This window comes from Pimephales promelas, chromosome 3 (genome assembly GCF_988280905.1).
Source record: "Pimephales promelas chromosome 3, fPimPro1.hap1.1, whole genome shotgun sequence".
Lineage (NCBI taxonomy): Eukaryota > Metazoa > Chordata > Actinopteri > Cypriniformes > Leuciscidae > Pimephales > Pimephales promelas.
The window spans coordinates 43621259-43641839 of record NC_142771.1 but is presented as its reverse complement, the minus strand read 5'-3'; the positions used below and the strand labels follow the sequence as shown (position 1 = coordinate 43641839).

General features: G+C 47.4%; 1 protein-coding gene across 1 annotated transcript in view; it reads right to left on the bottom strand.

The window, feature by feature from the left end:
* Nucleotides 1-20581, bottom strand: part of iqck (IQ motif containing K) — a 95026-nt gene that overhangs the window by 39243 nt on the left and 35202 nt on the right. Inside the window, exon 6 of the mRNA XM_089128947.1 lies at nt 12412-12496. Coding sequence (XP_088985073.1) covers nt 12412-12496 — 85 coding nt within the window. The remainder of the gene's footprint in view (nt 1-12411; nt 12497-20581) is intronic.

The window sequence follows — 20581 nt, the reverse complement described above, 5'->3', positions numbered from 1 at the left end:
GGGATTTGGGTATGGTATTTTTTTTACTTTTTTTGACCATTTTTTTCATGATAAAAACTATATTACTGCACTCAGGGGGGCCCCCTGAGTCCGCGGCACCAAGCGCTGCCCCCAAATTCCACCGTCCACGAACCCACTATTTTTATAATGGGACAAATGCTACGTGGGATCTCGATATCTCAGCTCTGGGAGGGTCTAGAGCCTCCATTTTTGTACTCAGGTCCTTGTCCCATGGCCCTCTATCCGAATCCAGAGTTTCGAGAAGATCGGAGAAACTCAAAATTTTGAGCCAAAAAAAGCGACAGGGGTACCCCTGTCGGTTTTTTTGGTCCGAAAAAACAAGTTTCTCCGATCTTCTCGAAACTCGGGATTCGGATAGAGGGCCTTGGGACTTAGACCTGAGTGCAAAAATGGAGGCTCTAGACCCTTCCTGAGCTGAGATATCGAGATCCCACGTAGCATTTATGCCATTATAAAAATAGTGGGTTCGTGGACGGTGGAATTATGGGACGGCGCTTGGTGCCGCGGACTCAGGGGGCCGCCCTGAGTGCAGTAATATAGTTTTTATCAAGAAAAAAACGGTCAAAAAAATTTAAAAAAAATACCATACTCAAATCCCCATTGAATTGATTGCAGGCGGGATTCCGTCCATTTGCAGCTTTTTGCATGAAGGTCGGGGGTAGTACATTTGAAAAATAGTGGGTTATTGGACAAATAGTGTGTATTTGGACAGTGGTTTTTAAGCTTAGCTTTCAAGATATTTGGATGAAAACCATGTATCTGCACTCAGCTGGGGCCCCTGAGTCTGTAGAACCAAGTGCCATCCCATAATTCCACGGTCCAAGAACCCACTATTTGTCCAATATCCCACTATTTTTTTCAAATGTACTAACCTCAGCCTCCATGCAATAAGCTGCAAATGGACAGAATCCCACCTGCAATCTATCCCACTGTCCAAAAACCCACTATTTGTCCAATAACCCACTATTTTTCAAATGTACTAACCTCAGCCTCCATGCAATAAGCTGCAAATGGACAGAATCCCACCTGCAATCTATCCCATTGTCCAAGAACCCACTATTTGTCCAATAACCAACTGTCCAAGAACCCACTTTTTGTCCAATAACCCACTATTTTAGAAATATACTACCCGAAAACCCATTGAATAGATTGCCGGCGGGATTCTGTCCATTTGCAGCTTATTGCATGATGGTCCGGGTAAGTACATTTGAAAAATAGTGGGTTATTGGACAAATAGTGTGTATTTGGACAGTAGTTTTTAAGCTTAGCTTTCAAGATATTTGGATGAAAACCATGTATCTGCACTCAGCTGGGGCCCCTGAGTCTGTAGAACCAAGCGCCGCCCCCAAATTCCACCGTCCACGAACCCACTATTTTTATAATGGGACAAATGCTACGTGGGATCTCGATATCTCAGCTCTGGGAGGGTCTAGAGCCTCCATTTTTGCACTCAGGTCCTTGTCCCATGGCCCTCTATCCGAATCCAGAGTTTTCGAGAAGATCGGAGAAACTCAAAATTTTGAGCCAAAAAAAGCGACAGGGGTACCCCTGTCGGTTTTTTAGGTCCGAAAAAACAAGTTTCTCCGATCTTCTCGAAACTCGGGATTCGGATAGAGGGCCTTGGGACTTAGACCTGAGTGCAAAAATGGAGGCTCTAGACCCTTCCTGAGCTGAGATATCGAGATCCCACGTAGCATTTGTGCCATTATAAAAATAGTGGGTTCGTGGACGGTGGAATTATGGGATGGCGCTTGGTGCCGCGGACTCAGGGGGCCGCCCTGAGTGCAGTAATATAGTTTTTATCAAGAAAAAAAATGGTCAAAAAAAGTAAAAAAAAATACCATACTTAAATCCCCATTGAATTGATTGCAGGCGGGATTCCGTCCATTTGCAGCTTTTTGCATGAAGGTCGGGGGTAGTACATTTGAAAAATAGTGGGTTATTGGACAAATAGTGTTTATTTGGACAGTGGTTTTTAAGCTTAGCTTTCAAGATATTTGGATGAAAACCATGTATCTGCACTCAGCTGGGGCCCTGAGTCTGTAGAACCAAGTGCCATCCCATAATTCCACTGTCCAAGAACCCACTATGTGTCCAATAACCCACTATTTTTGAAATGTACTAACCCCAGCCTCCATGCAATAAGCTGCAAATGGAGAGAATCCCACCTGCAATCTATCCCACTGTCCAAGAACCCACTATTTGTCCAATAACCCACAATTTTTTAAATACTACCCGAAAACCCATTCAAAAGATTGCAGGCGGGATTGCGTCCATTTGCAGCTTATGTGTTGAAGGCCAGTGAGCATAAACCCTAAAGTTTGAATGGCTATAACTCTGGGACCAAGCCGCCCAGATGCACCAAACTCGGGTCAACTTGGGGTCTCTAGGGGCCCTCTCCAACGGGCCCTAGCCAGAGGCTCTAGTGCCCCCACAGGCCGAGATATGGGGCCCAACAGAAAAGGGTCACTTCAGAAGGAAGGGTCCCAGAACCTCGGGACTCTGGGGTCTGAGAGGGCCCCTAGGGGCCACTCACCACCCCAAAGGACGAACCGCTGGGACTCGTCATTTCCGAGATATTGACCGTTTTGTCCAAAAGTTCCTTATGTATAACGGGGTGTATCTCGGGAACCAAACCGAGTTGGAGCTCAAAACTCCGGGTGTGGGGAGCCCCTATGGGTCCCTTCAAGACCCCAAAGTTTCGAGGTCCTGGGCTCTACCGTTTCCGAGATACGGGCACTTCCACTTCCTGTCCAGTTTTGTCCGGGTGTATCTCGGGAACCAAACCGAGTTGGAGCTCAAAACTCCGGGTGTGGGGAGCCCCTAGGGGTCCCCCCAACACCCCAAAGTTTCGAGGTCCTGGGCCTTTCCGTTTCCGAGATACGGGCACTTCCTGTCCAGATTTGACCGGATGTATCTCGGGAACCAAGCCGAGTTGGAACTCCAAACTCGGTGTGTGGGGAGGTACTAATGGGCCCTCCAATACCCCAAAGTTTGAAGCCCAAAGTCGGCGTGGTTCCGGAGTTAATCGCGTTCAAATGTGGACCTGGTGATGGCCTAGGGTCGTGACGTCATCACCGTGCGCCATTATGACACGTGGGCGACGGTTTTCGGCCAATATCTCCGCGAATACTGGACTAAATTTTATAAAACTTATACCATTCTTTTCAGCTCAAATAGACGCTTACAAAGAGCCCATTGGTGGGTGGTGGACAGAATGGACAAAATCTGCAAATGGACAGAATCCCACCTGCAATCTATCCCATTGTCCAAGAACCCACTATTTGTCCAATAACCAACTGTCCAAGAACCCACTTTTTGTTCAATAACCCACTATTTTAGAAATATACTACCCGAAAACCCATTGAATAGATTGCCGGCGGGATTCTGTCCATTTGCAGCTTATTGCATGATGGTCCGGGTAAGTACATTTGAAAAATAGTGGGTTATTGGACAAATAGTGTGTATTTGGACAGTAGTTTTTAAGCTTAGCTTTCAAGATATTTGGATGAAAACCATGTATCTGCACTCAGCTGGGGCCCCTGAGTCTGTAGAACCAAGTGCCATCCCATAATTCCACTGTCCAAGAACCCACTATGTGTCCAATAATCCACTATTTTTGAAATCTACTAACCCCTATCTTCATGCAAAAAGCTGCGAATGGACAGAATCCCACCTGCCATCGATTGAATGGGGATTTGGGTATGGTATTTTTTTTACTTTTTTTGACCATTTTTTTTCATGATAAAAACTATATTACTGCACTCAGCTGGGGCCCCTGAGTCTGTAGAACCAAGCGCCGCCCCCAAATTCCACCGTCCACGAACCCACTATTTTTATAATGGGACAAATGCTACGTGGGATCTCGATATCTCAGCTCTGGGAGGGTCTAGAGCCTCCATTTTTGCACTCAGGTCCTTGTCCCATGGCCCTCTATCCGAATCCAGAGTTTTCGAGAAGATCGGAGAAACTCAAAATTTTGAGCCAAAAAAAGCGACAGGGGTACCCCTGTCGGTTTTTTGGTCCGAAAAAACAAGTTTCTCCGATCTTCTCGAAACTCGGGATTCGGATAGAGGGCCTTGGGACTTAGACCTGAGTGCAAAAATGGAGGCTCTAGACCCTTCCTGAGCTGAGATATCGAGATCCCACGTAGCATTTATGCCATTATAAAAATAGTGGGTTCGTGGACGGTGGAATTAAGGGATAGCGCTTGGTGCCACAGACTCAGGGGGCCGCCCTGAGTGCAGTAATATAGTTTTTATCAAGAAAAAAACGGTCAAAAAAAAGTCAAAAAAATACCATACTCAAATCCCCATTGAATTGATTGCAGGCGGGATTCCGTCCATTTGCAGCTTTTTGCATGAAGGTCGGGGGTAGTACATTTGAAAAATAGTGGGTTATTGGACAAATAGTGTGTATTTGGACAGTGGTTTTTAAGCTTAGCTTTCAAGATATTTGGATGAAAACCATGTATCTGCACTCAGCTGGGGCCCCTGAGTCTGTAGAACCAAGTGCCATCCCATAATTCCACTGTCCAAGAACCCACTATTTGTCCAATAACCCACTATTTTTCAAATGTACTAACCTCAGCCTCCATGCAATAAGCTGCAAATGGACAGAATCCCACCTGCAACCTATCCCACTGTCCAAGAACCCACTATTTGTCCAATAACCCACTATTTTTCAAATGTACTAACCTCAGCCTCCATGCAATAAGCTGCAAATGGACAGAATCCCACCTGCAATCTATCCCACTGTCCAAAAACCCACTATTTGTCCAATAACCCACTATTTTTCAAATGTACTAACCTCAGCCTCCATGCAATAAGCTGCAAATGGACAGAATCCCACCTGCAATCTATCCCACTGTCCAATAACCCACTATTTGTCCAATAACCAACTGTCCAAGAACCCACTTTTTGTCCAATAACCCACTATTTTCAAATGTACTAACCCCAGCCTCCATGCAATAAGCTGCAAATGGACAGAATCCCACCAGCAATCTATCCCACTGTCCAAGAACCCACTATTTGTCCAATAACCCACTATTTTTCAAATGTATTAACCTCAGCCTCCATGCAATAAGCTGCAAATGGACAGAATCCCACCTGCAATCTATCCCATTGTCCAAGAACCCACTATTTGTCCAATAACCAACTGTCCAAGAACCCACTTTTTGTCCAATAACCCACTATTTTCAAATGTACTAACCCCAGCCTCCATGAAATAAGCTGCAAATGGACAGAATCCCACCTGTAACCTATCCCACTGTCCAACAACCCACATGTGTCCAATAACCCACTATTTTAGAAATATACTACCCGAAAATCCATTGAATAGATTGCCGGCGGGATTCTGTCCATTTGCAGCTTATTGCATGATGGTCCGGGTAAGTACATTTGAAAAATAGTGGGTTATTGGACCAAAAGTAGGTATTTGGACAGTGGTTTTTAAGCTTAGCTTTCAAAATATTTGGATGAAAACTACTTTCGTGCCCTCAGCTGGGGCCCCTGAGTCTGTAGAACCAAGTGCCATCCCATAATTCCACTGTCCAAGAACCCACTATGTGTCCAATAACCCACTATTTTTGAAATCTACTAACCCCGATCTTCATGCAATAAACTGCGAATGGACAGAATCCCGCCTTCCATCGATTGAATAGGGATTTGAGTATGGTATTTTTTTTACTTTTTTTTGACCATTTTTTTTTCATGATAAAAACTATATTACTGCACTCAGGGGAGCCCCCTGAGTCCGCGGCACCAAGCGCCGCCCCCAAATTCCACCGTCCACGAACCCACTATTTTTATAATGGCACAAATGCTACGTGGGATCTCGATATCTCAGCTCTGGGAGGGTCTAGAGCCTCCATTTTTGTACTCAGGTCCTTGTCCCATGGCCCTCTATCCGAATCCAGAGTTTCGAGAAGATCGGAGAAACTCAAAGCTTAGCTTTCAAGATATTTGGATGAAAACCATGTATCTGCACTCAGCTGGGGCCCTGAGTCTGTAGAACCAAGTGCCATCCCATAATTCCACTGTCCAAGAACCCACTATGTGTCCAATAACCCACTATTTTTGAAATATACTAACCCCAGCCTCCATGCAATAAGCTGCAAATGGACAGAATCCCACCTGCAATCTATCCCACTGTCCAAGAACCCACTATGTGTCCAATAACCCACAATTTTTTAAATACTACCCGAAAACCCATTCAAAAGATTGCAGGCGGGATTGTGTCCATTTGCAGCTTATGTGTTGAAGGCCAGTGAGCATAAACCCTAAAGTTTGAACGGCTATAACTCTGGGACCAAGCCGCCCAGATGCACCAAACTCGGGTCAACTTGGGGTCTCTAGGGGCCCTCTCCAACGGGCCCTAGCCAGAGGCTCTAGCGCCCCCACAGGCCGAGATATGGGGCCCAACAGAAAAGGGTCACTTCAGAAGGAAGGGTCCCAGAACCTCGGGACTCTGGGCTCTGAAAGGGCCCCTAGGGGCCACTCACCACCCCAAAGGACGAACCGCTGGGACTCGTCATTTCCGAGATATTGACCGTTTTGTCCAAAAGTTCCTTATGTATAACGGGGTGTATCTCGGGAACCAAACCGAGTTGGAGCTCAAAACTCAGGGTGTGGGGAGCTCCTAGGGGTCCCCTCAACACCCCAAAGTTTCGAGGTCCTGGGCCTTTCTGTTTCCGAGATACGGGCACTTCCTGTCCAGATTTGACCGGATGTATCTCGTGAACCAAGCCGAGTTGGAACTCCAAACTCGGTGTGTGGGGAGGTACTAATGGGCCCTCCAATACCCCAAAGTTTGAAGCCCAAAGTCGGCGTGGTTCCGGAGTTAATCGCGTTCAAATGTGGACCTGGTGATGGCCTAGGGTCGGGACGCCATCACCGTGCGCCATTATGACACGTGGGCGACGGTTTTCGGCCAATATCTCCGCGAATACTGGACCAAATTTTATAAAACTTATACCATTCTTTTCAGCTCAAATAGACGCTTACAAAGAGCCCATTGGTGCCCACTGTTTTTAAACGGCCAAACCGTAGGTGTGGCCTAATTACAAAGCCTGTTGCATGACTAATTTCACAAAACAGCTTGATTTTGCAGTCACAATGGCCCAGAGAGTCAGAATATCACATTTAAAAAAAGTTTTCACCAAGATATTCCCACAGACTGGCTTAAAAAAAAATTTCCGCCAAAACGCGTCTTCGAGGATGCTGGTTTTCTTGGCAATCAAACACTCAAACGACTCGGGAAAACGGCGCCACGCGTTTGGCCGAGCGCGCTTAGTACGGTAGAGGTGGTTTAATCGACGGGAACCGGCGCCACAAATGACGGGAGGAGGAAACGCGACAGCATCCCACTTCCAACCTATTTTTTCCCGCCAAAATGTGGTTCCGCCGCCGCTTTTTTTTAATGCTAATTAAACATAGAAACGGCCCCCGAGCGACATGCCGAGAGCACCGGGCCCTGGGGCCCAGGAAAATATTTTTTAGCCTCTGCGCAACATGTCACGCTCAAGGATGTTTCACTCTTACCCTGAAAGAGCCATTCAAGCCTTTAAATGAGTTGATGACGGGGGAGAGGCGTTTTTTTGCAAAGGTCCTAGAGTTCCGAAATTCGGGGCCCCGAGTCAGGGGCCCCCGGGGAGTCGGAACTTGAAGTTTCGAGGTGCCGCGACCCTCCGTCTGCGTGCGGGGGCCACTTTTCAGTCACCATCCACAATGAATGGCCCGTTACAAACGGGGGCCTACGAAATGCTTAGAAAGCAGCCAGGGCCCTCAAACTCGGGGGCCCCGCTCGAGGTCCCTAGACGACGGAGCCCGCCGAGTTTGGGGGTGCTGCGACGTTCCGTCTCCGTGTGGCGGCTCGTTTCGTCGGTTTGACCTTTTTGACCTTTGTCATTTTCAAAATGTGAATTTTTCACCCTTTTTCGACCTTTCGGCCCCTGAACGAGGTCCGAGGGCCCCCAAAATTTGCCGCCCGCGTCGGGGGCCCGTGACGAGTCGGAAAACGTCGCGCCCGAGTCGATCGGCCGTCGCGAAGCGGCGTCCACGAAGGCCCGTTTGGCAAAATACATTCATTTAATGGGCGAGCGGGATATTTTTCGAAACGTCCCAGGGGCCCGAAATTCGCCGTGCTGGCACCTCGGCCCCCCCTGACCGACATACCGAAAGCAGGGGGCGCTAGAGCAGAGGCACACTTTTCCCGGCCTGTGTGAAAAAATCCTCTCCCATGGCTTTTTTTAACTCTGAGACTGAAAATGCCATTTCAGTCATTTAGCGGGGGAGGGGCGATTTTTTCAAAAGGTCCTAGAGATCCACGCTTCGGGGCCCCGGGTCAGGGGCCCCCGGAGAGTCGTAATCTGTAATCTCAAGACGCCACGGCCCTTCATCCCCGTACGGGGGCCGTCCAAGGACCACTTGTTTCGCTGTGGTTTTGCGGACACGCGTCCCTTTTCGGGGCCTTTCGACCGCCGAACGAGGTCCGAGGGCCCCCAAACTTTCCCGCCCGCACCGGGGGGCCGTGGCGAGAAGGAAAACGGCGCCCACCAGTTGATAGGCCGTTTCGAAGCGGCGTCCACGAAACCGCTGTGGCGAAATACATTCATTCAGTGGGCGAGTGGGATTTCTTTCAAAATGTCCCCGAGGCCCCAAATTTGGCACGCCCACCCCTTGGCCCTCCCCGACCGACATACCAAAAGCAGGGGGCGCTAGAGCAAAGTCAAATTTTTCTAAAGGCCCCAGAGATCCGCGCTCCGGGGCCCCGCGTCAGGGGCCCCTGGAGGGCCAGGATCTCAAATCTCAACGCGCCACGACCCTGCGTCTCCGTACGGGGGCCGGTCCAGGGACCACCTGTTTCGCAGCGGTTTTGCGGACACACGTCCCTTTTCGGGGCCTTTCGACCGGCGAACGAGGTCCGTGGGCCCCCAAACTTTTCCGCCCGCGCCGGGGGGCCGTGGCGAGAAGGAAAACGGCGCCCCCTAGTCGATAGGCCGTTGCGAAGCGGCGTCCACGAAACCGCTGTGGCGAATACATTCATTTACGTGGGATGGGGGGGGGGGGTTTCGACTCTCTAGCGCCAACTATAGGCGTCCGAATCGGACGAAATCCATGCGTATTGGTAAAAAGGTGGTTAGTCGAAAAAGGCCCACTCTCTACCAAGCTTATAGGGGAGTGGGCATCCCACGAACTCCTGCGATCCATCGGGGCCATTATGCGTCCGTTGGCAGCTTTTTAACATAGGCTTTTGTCCGCGAACCAACGCTTGGGACTAACTTCATAAAGTATCTTCTTATTAAACGGTCTGTACACTTACAAAGTTCTCAATGCTTCGTTTTTTATGTATGGAGCCTCATTATGTTACTGCGTTAGTGTGGGGCTATTTTGAGCCTTGTTAGTGGTATAAACTAGCGATTTCTTTTTACTTAGTCAATGCCCCCATTACTAGCATTATACGCTAAACAGTTTTTAAAGATAAAACTCTTTACATTCGATTATCATGAAAACAAATCTCAGAGAACGGTTGACTATGTACCGATGTTTTATTAGACCAAAGGTTCATTGTTCGCCGGAGTTCTCCTTTAAGAGTTTAGAGCTTACAGAGGAGGGTGTGTCCTGCTCCCAAGAGGTGTAAACTCTGAAGGCAAATCCCCATTGTTAGCAAATGTTTCCATGTGAAAGAAGTTTCTGTCTATATAAAGAAACGCAACAAGACGATTCTGTACCTCAGATCAGCCCATAATGTTGAAGGACCTCAAAGACTCCAGAATTTTCTAAATTTTGGGTTTAGCCTACATCTTTTACTTTTGATGTCTGAGCATTTAAGGTTATTGTATTGATTATCTTTGAACTGATTATGAAATTGGCATGACACATTTACCTGACATAATATTTGATTTTATTCTGAATTAATTATTTTTAGATTAAGTAGATTAAGTGAAGTCTTATGTTTCCACAAATCTGTGTCCAGGGTTCCCAGTGTCGAAGCGTGGGGCACATCTGATGGGATTCCTGACTAACTATGCAGCCTAGTTGAACTGCTGTAACTTCTGGTTATCTATCAGACTGGCGAGTTTGTGATCGTGTGATCCGTGTAAACGGCCGACGCGAGACTCTGAGCGACATAGCTTCCTAATGAATAAGTAAAATATAAAGTAAAGAGTTAAATAGAACAATCAAATGTATTGCTAAACTATTATATATTTGACCAATGACCAAATGGCAATCTAACCTAAATTTGAGGTCTTTATAAAATGGAGTCCAATATAAAATGGAGTCAGATAAAAGCTTAAATGACTTTGCCACACGGAAAGATAGGAACACCGTCTATCGGTTCTATTAGTAGTTCACCGGTTCTATCGGATGCCGCCATTGGACCAAATTAGATAAGTTTTGGTGCCACAATGCCTGTGTGGTAGCACAGGAATAATAAGTAAACCATTCATGTTTCCCCATTAAAATAATAATTTACTAATTATTCCTGTGGTAGAAAACATTGTGGTACCAGGATAGGCTACTATGTGTTTGTTCCTGCTCACAAGTTTGCATACCCCTTGCAGAATATGCAGAATGCTGTTATATTAAAAAACAAGCATGATAGTTTTAGTACTTTTCAGTATAAGCATGTGTTTACATATATTCCACAAGACAAAATAATATGTGAATTTACACAAATGAACCAGTTCAAAGGTTAACATACCCATGAATCTTAAAACCTGGATGACCGACGACTGTTTTTATGTTTTGTAACCTTGAACTGCAAGCTGTTCTTCAGAAAAATCCTCCAAGTCTTGCAGACTCTTTACTTTTCTAGCATCTTCTGCATATTTAAACCCTTTTCGACAGTGACTATGTGATTTTGAGATCCATCTTTTCACACTAAGGACAATTCAAGGACTCAAAAAGGACTTAAAAAGGTGAAAACATTCACTGATGTTCAAGATGGCAGCACAATGAGTTAAAGGAGTAGTTCACTTTTAAAAAAAACCTTTTGCTGATAATTTTCTCACCCCCATGTCGTCCAAGATGTCCACGTCTTTCTTTCTTCAGTCGAAAAGAAATTAAGGTTTTTGATGAAAACATTCCAGGATTTTTCTCCATAATGGACTTCAATGGTAACCAAACGGTTCAAGGTCCAAAAGACAGATTCAGTGCAAACTGTTCAAAGGGCTTTAAACGATTCCAGATGGTGAATAAAGCCCGGAACACACCAAGCCGACGCCAACAAACTAGCGTTGACGAAAGCCAACTGTGTTGACGCCTCTCGTCGGGGTAAAAGCTAGTCTGTCAGCTAGAATGTGCGTTCTGTGCCTGCATGTAATGAGCCAACTGTCTATTTCTGCAGATATATTAGTCTATATTCATCATTCAAAAAGGAAAACCGACGCTGCCGGCTGCAGATACACATAACGTAAACAAAGCAGCGCGTTTTGAATATCAATCCTGCTGAACACTTTCTTTTCCACTCCGCTCATGTTAATATTGAAATATTCGCCAAGGAACACTCAGGTAAGAAGAAGTAACATAAGAACAGCCTTCTATCTTTACCGTTTGGACTTCTTTGCTTGCTGTTTAGCGTTTATTCTCGTGCACTGACTCTTTCACTAAGCTGAACAGCCAATCAGAGTTCTCTCTTTCCCCAACGGCCCAGCAAAAACAAAGCCGAAGAGGACTATTTTCAGCCAACGGCACGGAACCGTGCGTATCACACAGAAGAAACTTAGTTGGCCGACGCACAAAATCTGCCAGGCGGCTGACCGTCGGCTCGGTGTGTTCCGGGCTTAAGGGTCTTGTCAAGCAAAACGATCGCTCATTTAAAAAAAATTACAAGTTTAAGTTTTATAAGCTCAAATGCTCGCCTTGCTCTGTTCTGTGATGCGCGTTCGTGACGCTCCTGTTCGAACTCGTTCATCAAAATGAACGAATCTTTTCCAGAGTCAACTCGTTCATTTCATTCGTTGAATGAACCAAATGACACGAAAAAAGATGAGTTCGAACAGGAGAGTCACGAACGTGCATACTGGTACTGCCATCTTTTATGACCATTTTTGGTCCGCTTTTGAGTGAAATCAAATGAGGTCAGAATCCTTTATGTATTTAATAAAAGAAATGCTTTGATTACAGTAATTTAGTAGTATATTCATTGGATTGATAGTTGTATCCACATAGCATTGGAGTGGTATAGTCAAGAGCTGTTTAAAAAAGCCCCCCTTTGCCCCATTATAGACTTTCCTCATTTTTCTTAAGGCAGTTGAATTTCAGAGGGACTCTAATAGCACATTGCAGGACATACCTACAGAAAACAATATAAGGTAAAGAGTAGGGTACCCTGACAGGTAGCATCTCCGCAACCCTTTCAGACAGTATCATTTTGTATTATTCTTACCTTATATCCCCTCCAGAATGCCTGGATCAAAACTGCAGCTTGCTCGTCTGTTAAAAGTAGAGAAACCGGAAGGTGCTTCCTGGGGCTGACAAAGAAAAGAGGCATTTCAAATGATTCATGACTTTATAATACTTAAAATCAACAACAATTCCTGGACTTGATATAGGCTTTAAACCGTTCATAATCTCATGAGCAAGTCTATTCTCCATCTTATTTTTCCTACTTGTATAGATCATCATGAAGTTTATATTTTACCCATTTTTGACTGTACCCTGCCCCGAAAATAAAAGCATTGTGCAAATTTGAAAAATATTTGACTCAGCAAGACAAAAAGTCCCACACATTCTAAAAAACAATGCAACAACATAAAAAAAAACATACAAAACGTCCACTTATCATCATTAACATTTGGATTAATGTGGTGTGAACGTCTCTGGTTACGTATGTAACCTTAGTTCCCTGAAGGGAACGAGACGCTGTGTGTAAACGCCGTGGGAACGCCTCTGCGTGATGAGTCATGAAGCACGTATGAAATCTGTCCAATGGCGAGACGGAACGTCATAGGCGGGGTGACGTATCGACCAGGAAACTATAAAGCATCCCCGAAACACAAGCGCAACAGCTTCTGATAGGACTGAAGCAAGCGCTCATGGGCATGCTGGGAGTATGGCACGGACACGCAGCGTCTCGTTCCCTTCAGGGAACTAAGGTTACATACGTAACCAGAGACGTTCCCATTCAGGGAACTTCGAGCTGCGTGTAAACGCCGTGGGAACGCTAATACCAACGCCGCCATGCGAGCAGGTGTCCGTTGTATGAATATCAGAATGCACATTCTGACGAAAGCATCTGCGCCCCTGGAGTGGAGCTGAAGTCCAGATGGTAAAACTTCACAAATGTGTGCGGTGAAGACCATCCTGCCGCCTCACAGATGTCACACAAGGGAACTCCTGATAATAACGCCTTAGAGGCAGCCATACTCCGGGTTGAATGAGCCCGGACAGCCAAGGGAGAAGGCTGACCGGAGGACTCATAAGCAAGTGAAATGGCCTCGACCACCCACTTACTCATCCTCTGCTTCGACGCGGCAGAACCTCTATTAGGAGGCCCAAAGCAGACAAATAATTGTTCTGATTTCCTCCACAGGGCAGCTCTGTGGACATAAGCGTCCACAGAGCTGCCCTCACCGGGCAGAGCAGATTTAGTTTCTCCTGGTCTGGTGTCCGAAACGGAGGAGGACAGAAGGCCTGTAGCACTATAGGTCTGACAACCGTAGTTGGCACCTTCGGAACATACCCCGGTCTAGGGAGGATGAAAGCCTTCACCATACCGGGAGCAAATTCCACGCATGAGGGGGAAACCGACAGCGCCTGGATATCTCCGATCCTCTTTAGGGAAGAAATGGCTAGGAGAAAGATAGTTTTGAGAGTAACAAACTTCTCAGGCACCTCATCAATGGGCTCGAAAGGGGCTAAACAGAGCCCCTCCAACACAACCGCTAGATCCCAGGTCGGTACCCTCGTACGCACTACCGGCCTCAGCCTCAGGATACCACGAAGGAAACGGGTTACCAGGGGATGTCTCCCGAGAGAAGCTCCACTCAAAGGGACATGGTAGGCGGATAGGGCCGCCACGTACACCTTTAGTGTGGAGTACGATAACCCTGTGGAGAAGCGTTCCTGAAGGAATTCCAGCACTGCCGGCAACGGGCAGTTAACTGGATCCAACTGTCGCTCTCCACACCAAGAGGTGAACAGTTTCCACCTCAAGGCATACAACTTCCTCGTGGATGGGGCTCTGGACTGGAGGATGGTCTCCACGACCTTAGTCGAGAGACCTGAATCTATGAGCTGGGCCCCCTCAGAGGCCAAGCCCACAACCTCCACAGTTCCGGACGGGGGTGGAGTATCCCCCCGTCTGCTTGAGACAGAAGGTCCCTCCTGACCGGAATCTCCAGAGGAAGACCCTCGAGAGAGGGAAATCAGGTCCGCAAACCATACCCTGGTTGGCCAATAGGGGGCCACCAGAAGTACACTGACCCCTTCCTGGCGAATCCTTTCCAGAACCCCTGGGAGCAGAGCAATCGGGGGAAATGCATACAGGGGTGCCCTCGGCCACTCCTGTACCAACGCATTCAGCCCCAATGGAGCTGGAGGACTCAGGGAAAACCACAGCGGGCAGTGTGAATTTTCCCTGGATGCAAAGAGGTCCACTTCGGCCCGACCGAAGTGCCTCCAAAGGAGCTCCACCACCTCGGGGTGAAGTCTCCACTCCCCGGGCCTCGGCCCCTGCCTCGACAGGATGTCTGCTCCCCGATTTAAGTATCCTGGGATATAAATCGCTCTCAGCGACCGAAGTTTCCCCTGGGACCACAACAGGATCTGGCGCGCCAGCTTGTACAATGGACGTGAGCGCAGACCCCCCTGGTGGTTTATGTAAGAGACCACAGACATGTTGTCTGACCGGACAAGAACATGATGATCTCTGAGGTCTGGGAGAAAGTGTTTCAGAGCCTGAAACACCGCCATCATCTCTAGACAATTTATATGCCACAGGAGATGATGGTCCTGCCACAGCCCGCGGGCCGAGCGACCACTCATGATCGCTCCCCAACCCGTGAGAGAGGCATCCGTTGTCACCGTTACCCGGCGACACGGGCTCCCAGCGCAGGTCCCAGGGACAGGAACCAAGGTTCTTTCCACATAGCCAGGGCACGGAGACCACGTCGCGTGACCTTGATCTTGCGGAGCGGGTTTCCCCTCGGGGAGAACCCCTTGGTCCTGAGCCACCACTGTAGTGGTCTCATGTATAGCAGGCCGCACGGTAACACGTTGGATGCTGCTGCCATCAGACCCAGAATTCTCTGGAATTCCTTTACAGTGAGTGACTGTGGCTGGCCTAGCTTCACTTGCTTGACAGTTGAGATAATCGAGGCTATACGAGCCGGCGACAGACGTGCCTGCATCGTCGTCGAATCCCATACCACGCCTAGGAAAGTGGTCCGCTGAACTGGCGACAGCACACTCTTCTTGGCGTTGAGTCTCAACCCCAACCTTCTGATGTGGGCGAGGACGGCATCTCGATGCCGAATCGCCTGATGCTTCGATTGAGCCAGAATCAACCAATCGTCGATGTAATTTAAAATGCGAATGCCCTGGAGACGCAGCGGGGCCAAAGCCGCGTCCATGCATTTCGTGAAGGTTCGAGGAGATAATGCTAGGCCGAATGGAAGAACCCGATATTGGTACACTTCGCCCCGAAAAGCGAACCTCAGGAACTTCCGATGTTGCGGAAGGATGGAGATATGGAAGTAAGCGTCTTTTAGGTCTATCGTGACAAACCAGTCCTCAGACCTGATCTGTGACACGATCTGCTTGAGAGTTAGCATTTTGAACTTGAGCTTCCCTACTGACCGATTTAAGAGGCGCAGGTCTAAAATCGGACGCAGCCCCCCATCCTTCTTTGGAACAATGAAGTACCGGCTGTAATACCCCAGCTCTCTGTCGGGAGGAAGAACTCGTTCTATCGCCCCCTTCAGTAACAGAGCTTTCACCTCTTGTTCCATAACCAGAGCCTGCTCGGGGGTCACCACTGTGGGCAAAACCCCCCGAAAACGAGGTGGACGCGACCTGAACTGGATCGCGTACCCGTGTTCAATAGTCTGCAGGACCCAACGAGATATATTTGGAAGACTTTCCCATTCTACCAGAAATTCTACTAAGGGTACCAGTCTCTCGAGACTGGCCTCTGGAGTAGTTTTTAAAACAGAAACAGCGCCCTGTGACCGCGCACAGGCAGGGTTTAACGACCGTTCTGTATCGCTCCTCGAAGCAAACGAGCGTCCCTCGGGAAATCGCTCGCTGGGACCGTCTGCGCCCCCCATTACAGGCAGGGTTGGCAGAACGGACCCCTGAGGGCACCGAGAGAGAGCGGGCGCCGGATTCAGCGGCGAACACCTCTGTCTCACGGTGGGGACCACCCTCAGCAGCCTGACACCAGTGGCGTCAGGGCTTCTTCGACGAGGCCTTCCTTGGCGACAATAACCGTCCTCAGATCCGTTCTGTCCCGGGAAGACCTCGCCTGAGAACGCCGCGTCTCGGCCCAGTTTTGCTGGGGAGGAGCCCGAGACGTGACGGTCTTCTTCTGCTGCGCCCTATGCGAGGAACCCGACGGGCGGGGCTGCTCTCGCCCAGCAGCCCCAGAAGGATGAGTACGGAGGGGGAGACATTTCTGGAGCGCCGCTGCCTGCTATCTTCCTTCTTGGAATCTCTCAATTACCGCGTTCACAGAACCACCAAAAAGACCTTCGGTCGACAGCGGCGCATCCAGGAGAAAAGCTTTATCTCTCTCCTTCATATTAGCCAGATTTAGCCACAAATGCCTCTCCGTGGCCACCAGGGCTGCCATAGAACGGCCGACTGATCTGGCTGTCTCCTTGGTGGCACGGAGAGAAATATCTGCCGCCTGACGCAGCTCTTTAATCACATCAGTGCTGACGACCTCCCCCTCACTCATATCCTTCAGCAGATCTGCTTGATACGCCTGGAGAATGGCCATCGTATGCAAGCAAGATGCTGCCTGTCCCGCCGCTGAATAAGCTTTGCCCACCAAAACCGAAGTATTTCTGAGTGGCTTGGTGGGCAACGCCGGTGTTTTAAAAGACGATGCCGTCTCAGGAGAAAGATGGCTCGCCAAAACTTCCTCCATCCTCGGCATCGCCCCATAACCCTGCCTCCTAGACCCAGCAATATTGGAATACATAGAGGTCTGGTGTGTCAAAATTCTAGCTGACACTGGTTTGTTCCACGATCTACACACCTCGGTGTGTAGATCGGGAAAGAAGGGCAAACACCGGCGCGGAGGTAGTGAGTGTGACGCTAAAAATCTCTCATCCATTTTACTCTTCACTCTCGACTCTTGTTTCTCAACTGGCCATTCAATGCTTAATTTTTCCACAGCCCGAGTCAAAACCTCCATCAGCTCTACATTCGCGGGAGACTGGGATGGCGAGTCCCCGATCTCCACTGAGTCCATCGACTCTGCATCCACACTTTCAACATCCAGCTCCTCAGAACTGGATAATTGAAGTGATGGAGCCTCAGCCTGGGCAGGAGAAACCGCAACGCGGACCCCCGCACCGAGATCTGAGGCACTGGATCTACCAGGTAAGGGCAGAGAAAGGGCGGAGCCCGTCTCCATCCCCGCTGATAGATCCATCTGCGATCCCCATGACGCAAGCCTTCGCTGTGCCTCGGCAGCAGCGGGACCCGAGCCGCGGGGAGCGCGCACCGAACCACTGTCCTCGAAGAGTGCCCGGCGGGAGCGGAGTGTCTTCATGGGCAGACACTCGCAATGCTCACAGCCAGCCCCCTCGAGAGCCGACTGAGCATGCTGCACTCCCAAACAAGCAACACACAGATCGTGTGTATCCTCACCCGTGATGAAGCGAGGGCAGGGATGAACACACTTTCTGAAATGCTGTTGTTTGCTCGCCATTTTCAATATATATATATATATATAGACAATATTAGACAGACAGACAAAGTTCATACATAGAGCACTTGTGAAGACTCAGAAGCTGTTGCGCTTGTGTTTCGGTGATGCTTTATAGTTTCCTGGTCGATACGTCACCCCACCTATGACGTTCCGTCTCGCCATTGGACAGATTTCATACGTGCTTCATGACTCATCACGCAGAGGCGTTCCCACGGCGTTTACACGCAGCTCGAAGTTCCCTGAATGGGAACCACCATAACACCATGCAGAATTCTCTATTGTAAGTCTCCAGATTTCATTTTCAATGGTGGTTTGTAAAACCCTCTCCAAAACAGTTTTGTTTTTCAAGACACTATTTGCTAGATGCTAATTATTTCCCATCTGCCTTTCTGCTGTTATCTCGGGACGCTTGTCCCGAGAAAAATGGCGTTCGTCAGGTCCAGTTTTGTGTCCAGCCTCTCACGGGGATTTCGGATGCCCCAACACCTGTGATGAGACGACTCAACGCCTGTGAAGAGACGACTCAACGCCTGCGATATGTTATGGCGCCGTTTTATTCATAAACAATATTTATATTTAATATTTATATTTAAACAATATGAATGTAAGCCAGAGGAGAACTGGCCCCCGACTGAGCCTGGGTTCTCCCAAGGTTTTTTCTCCATCCAATCTGATGGAGTTTGGTTCCTTGCCACTGTCGCCTTGCTTTTGGCTTGCTTTGAGCTTGCTCAGTTGGGATTATTTAGTGTTTAGCAATGTTGTTGATCCTGTGTTGTGCTACTTTCATGTTATCAGTGTGAAGCTGCTTTGATACAATCTGTATTGTTAAAAGCGCTATATAAATAAATGTGACTTGACTTGACTTGACACCGGTCCTGGGGCTCGTTCTTCGTACGTCGCTAACTCAGTTAGCTGGATTTGATTGTTGGCGATTTGCCATGATCTTGGATCGTTTGGTTCTTCGACGCTCATCCTGGATTTGCTGTCATAGCAACAGGTCCGTCAGCTTGAACCTGCTCGCGAGCAGGCTTATTTTATGTAAACAGGATTAGATCGCGGCTGATACGGGAAGTCCTTCAGCGCAGCGCGATAGTGTAGCTTAATTTCTGAGATTTTTTATTTTTTTTCTCGTGAAACGATCATCGTGAGGGTGTCGTTTTGGGTCCCATTATTCGAGGGTCGATTATTATTTTGTTGGAAATGCACATTAACGTTCGATTCGATGTCGGGCTTCAACAACAGCACAAAATGTTTGCATTGCCCTAAAATTATTTGCGAGTGGCTTCCTTTACACTATTGGAGATGCGGAGAACTTGAGAAGCTTTCTGTCGTGCCATTCACAAAGTAGTGCTCTTAGTTTTTCTTTTTTTTTTTTTTTTTTTTGCCAACTTAGGGTATATTATAATTTTTAATGAAGATAATGCAATCATGATGACCATGCCAATTATGACTTACAGTCCCTCAGGCTTAACTTACGTGATTGGTGCCATACACTGTAGACTACACACATGTTCCCATCAAGGCCTCAATGAAGGGATTTTGTGAGCAGAAAGGGGGCTTATACAGTGCAGCCAAATTACTATTACAATTTTTAATATTCCAGATTTGGAATATTATATCACTTTTTTTAAAAGGCATTTGACAAGTAAAAATCTTTTGATGAGTAAAATCTTTTAGATGGTGTGTGACCATGTTCTATATCACAAATCAGTGTAAAGCAAAATGACCAGTGCATGACTCAAGAATTTTAAGAGATTCACATTTATGAACATTATTTGAACATGGTAAGGACAATTATAAATATCAAACTCACGGTATTACATATACTTATGCTGAGAACTGCATTTTTCCATTAAACAGGTGATTACAACAGGATCCTGCATGGAGACAGGTGTTTTATGACCCCATTCCCTGACCCTGACCCAAACCCCAGACCAGTTACAATGCAGCTCTAGGACAAGGGCACACAATGACATGAGCTTTGGCCAACTAAAGGGAAGATTTCAGGGTCTAAAAAGCCTGAGGGTTGCACCTGACAGGGCCTGTGACATTGCATGTGCCATATTACACAACACTGTCAACATCAGAAAAAGAAAAAAATTAAGCCTAAAATAAAAGACAAGACAAATTTGCAAAACTCTATTTGCTTAGAGTTTTATTTCAATAGTTCTTTGTAAAGAAAAGCCAGTCATTCAATCATCTTTTTAAAAGATATTATACAAGGTCAGTAATAGTACTCTGTGTGATTTTACTCTGAAGTTTATTTTGAAGCAACTCTATTTCTAGTGCAGTTTTTTCTTAGTCAAGTTCTGTTTCTCCCCCTGATTTTTGTTTTTTCAAAATACTCTATTTTCTTTTGAAGACTCATATAGGGAACAAATTTAACCCTGTGTCATTTGTGTCACCCATGCCTCATGCAACAAATAAAAAGCAAAAGTTGTCTCTACACTCCCCACCCCTGTATCACTGCTGTGTGCAGACTCTTCTGTAGGCCTTTCTGTACATGTGGACTCCTGTCAGAAATAATAGGCATAGGCACAAGTAGAAATCAATTAAAGCCATCAATTAAATTAAAGTACTTCCTCCAAAGGACAGTCATCTGAGAAGTTTTCTTCACTCTCCAGTGCAATGTGATTGATAACTCATGGCAATACATTAACATAAGTATTATCAG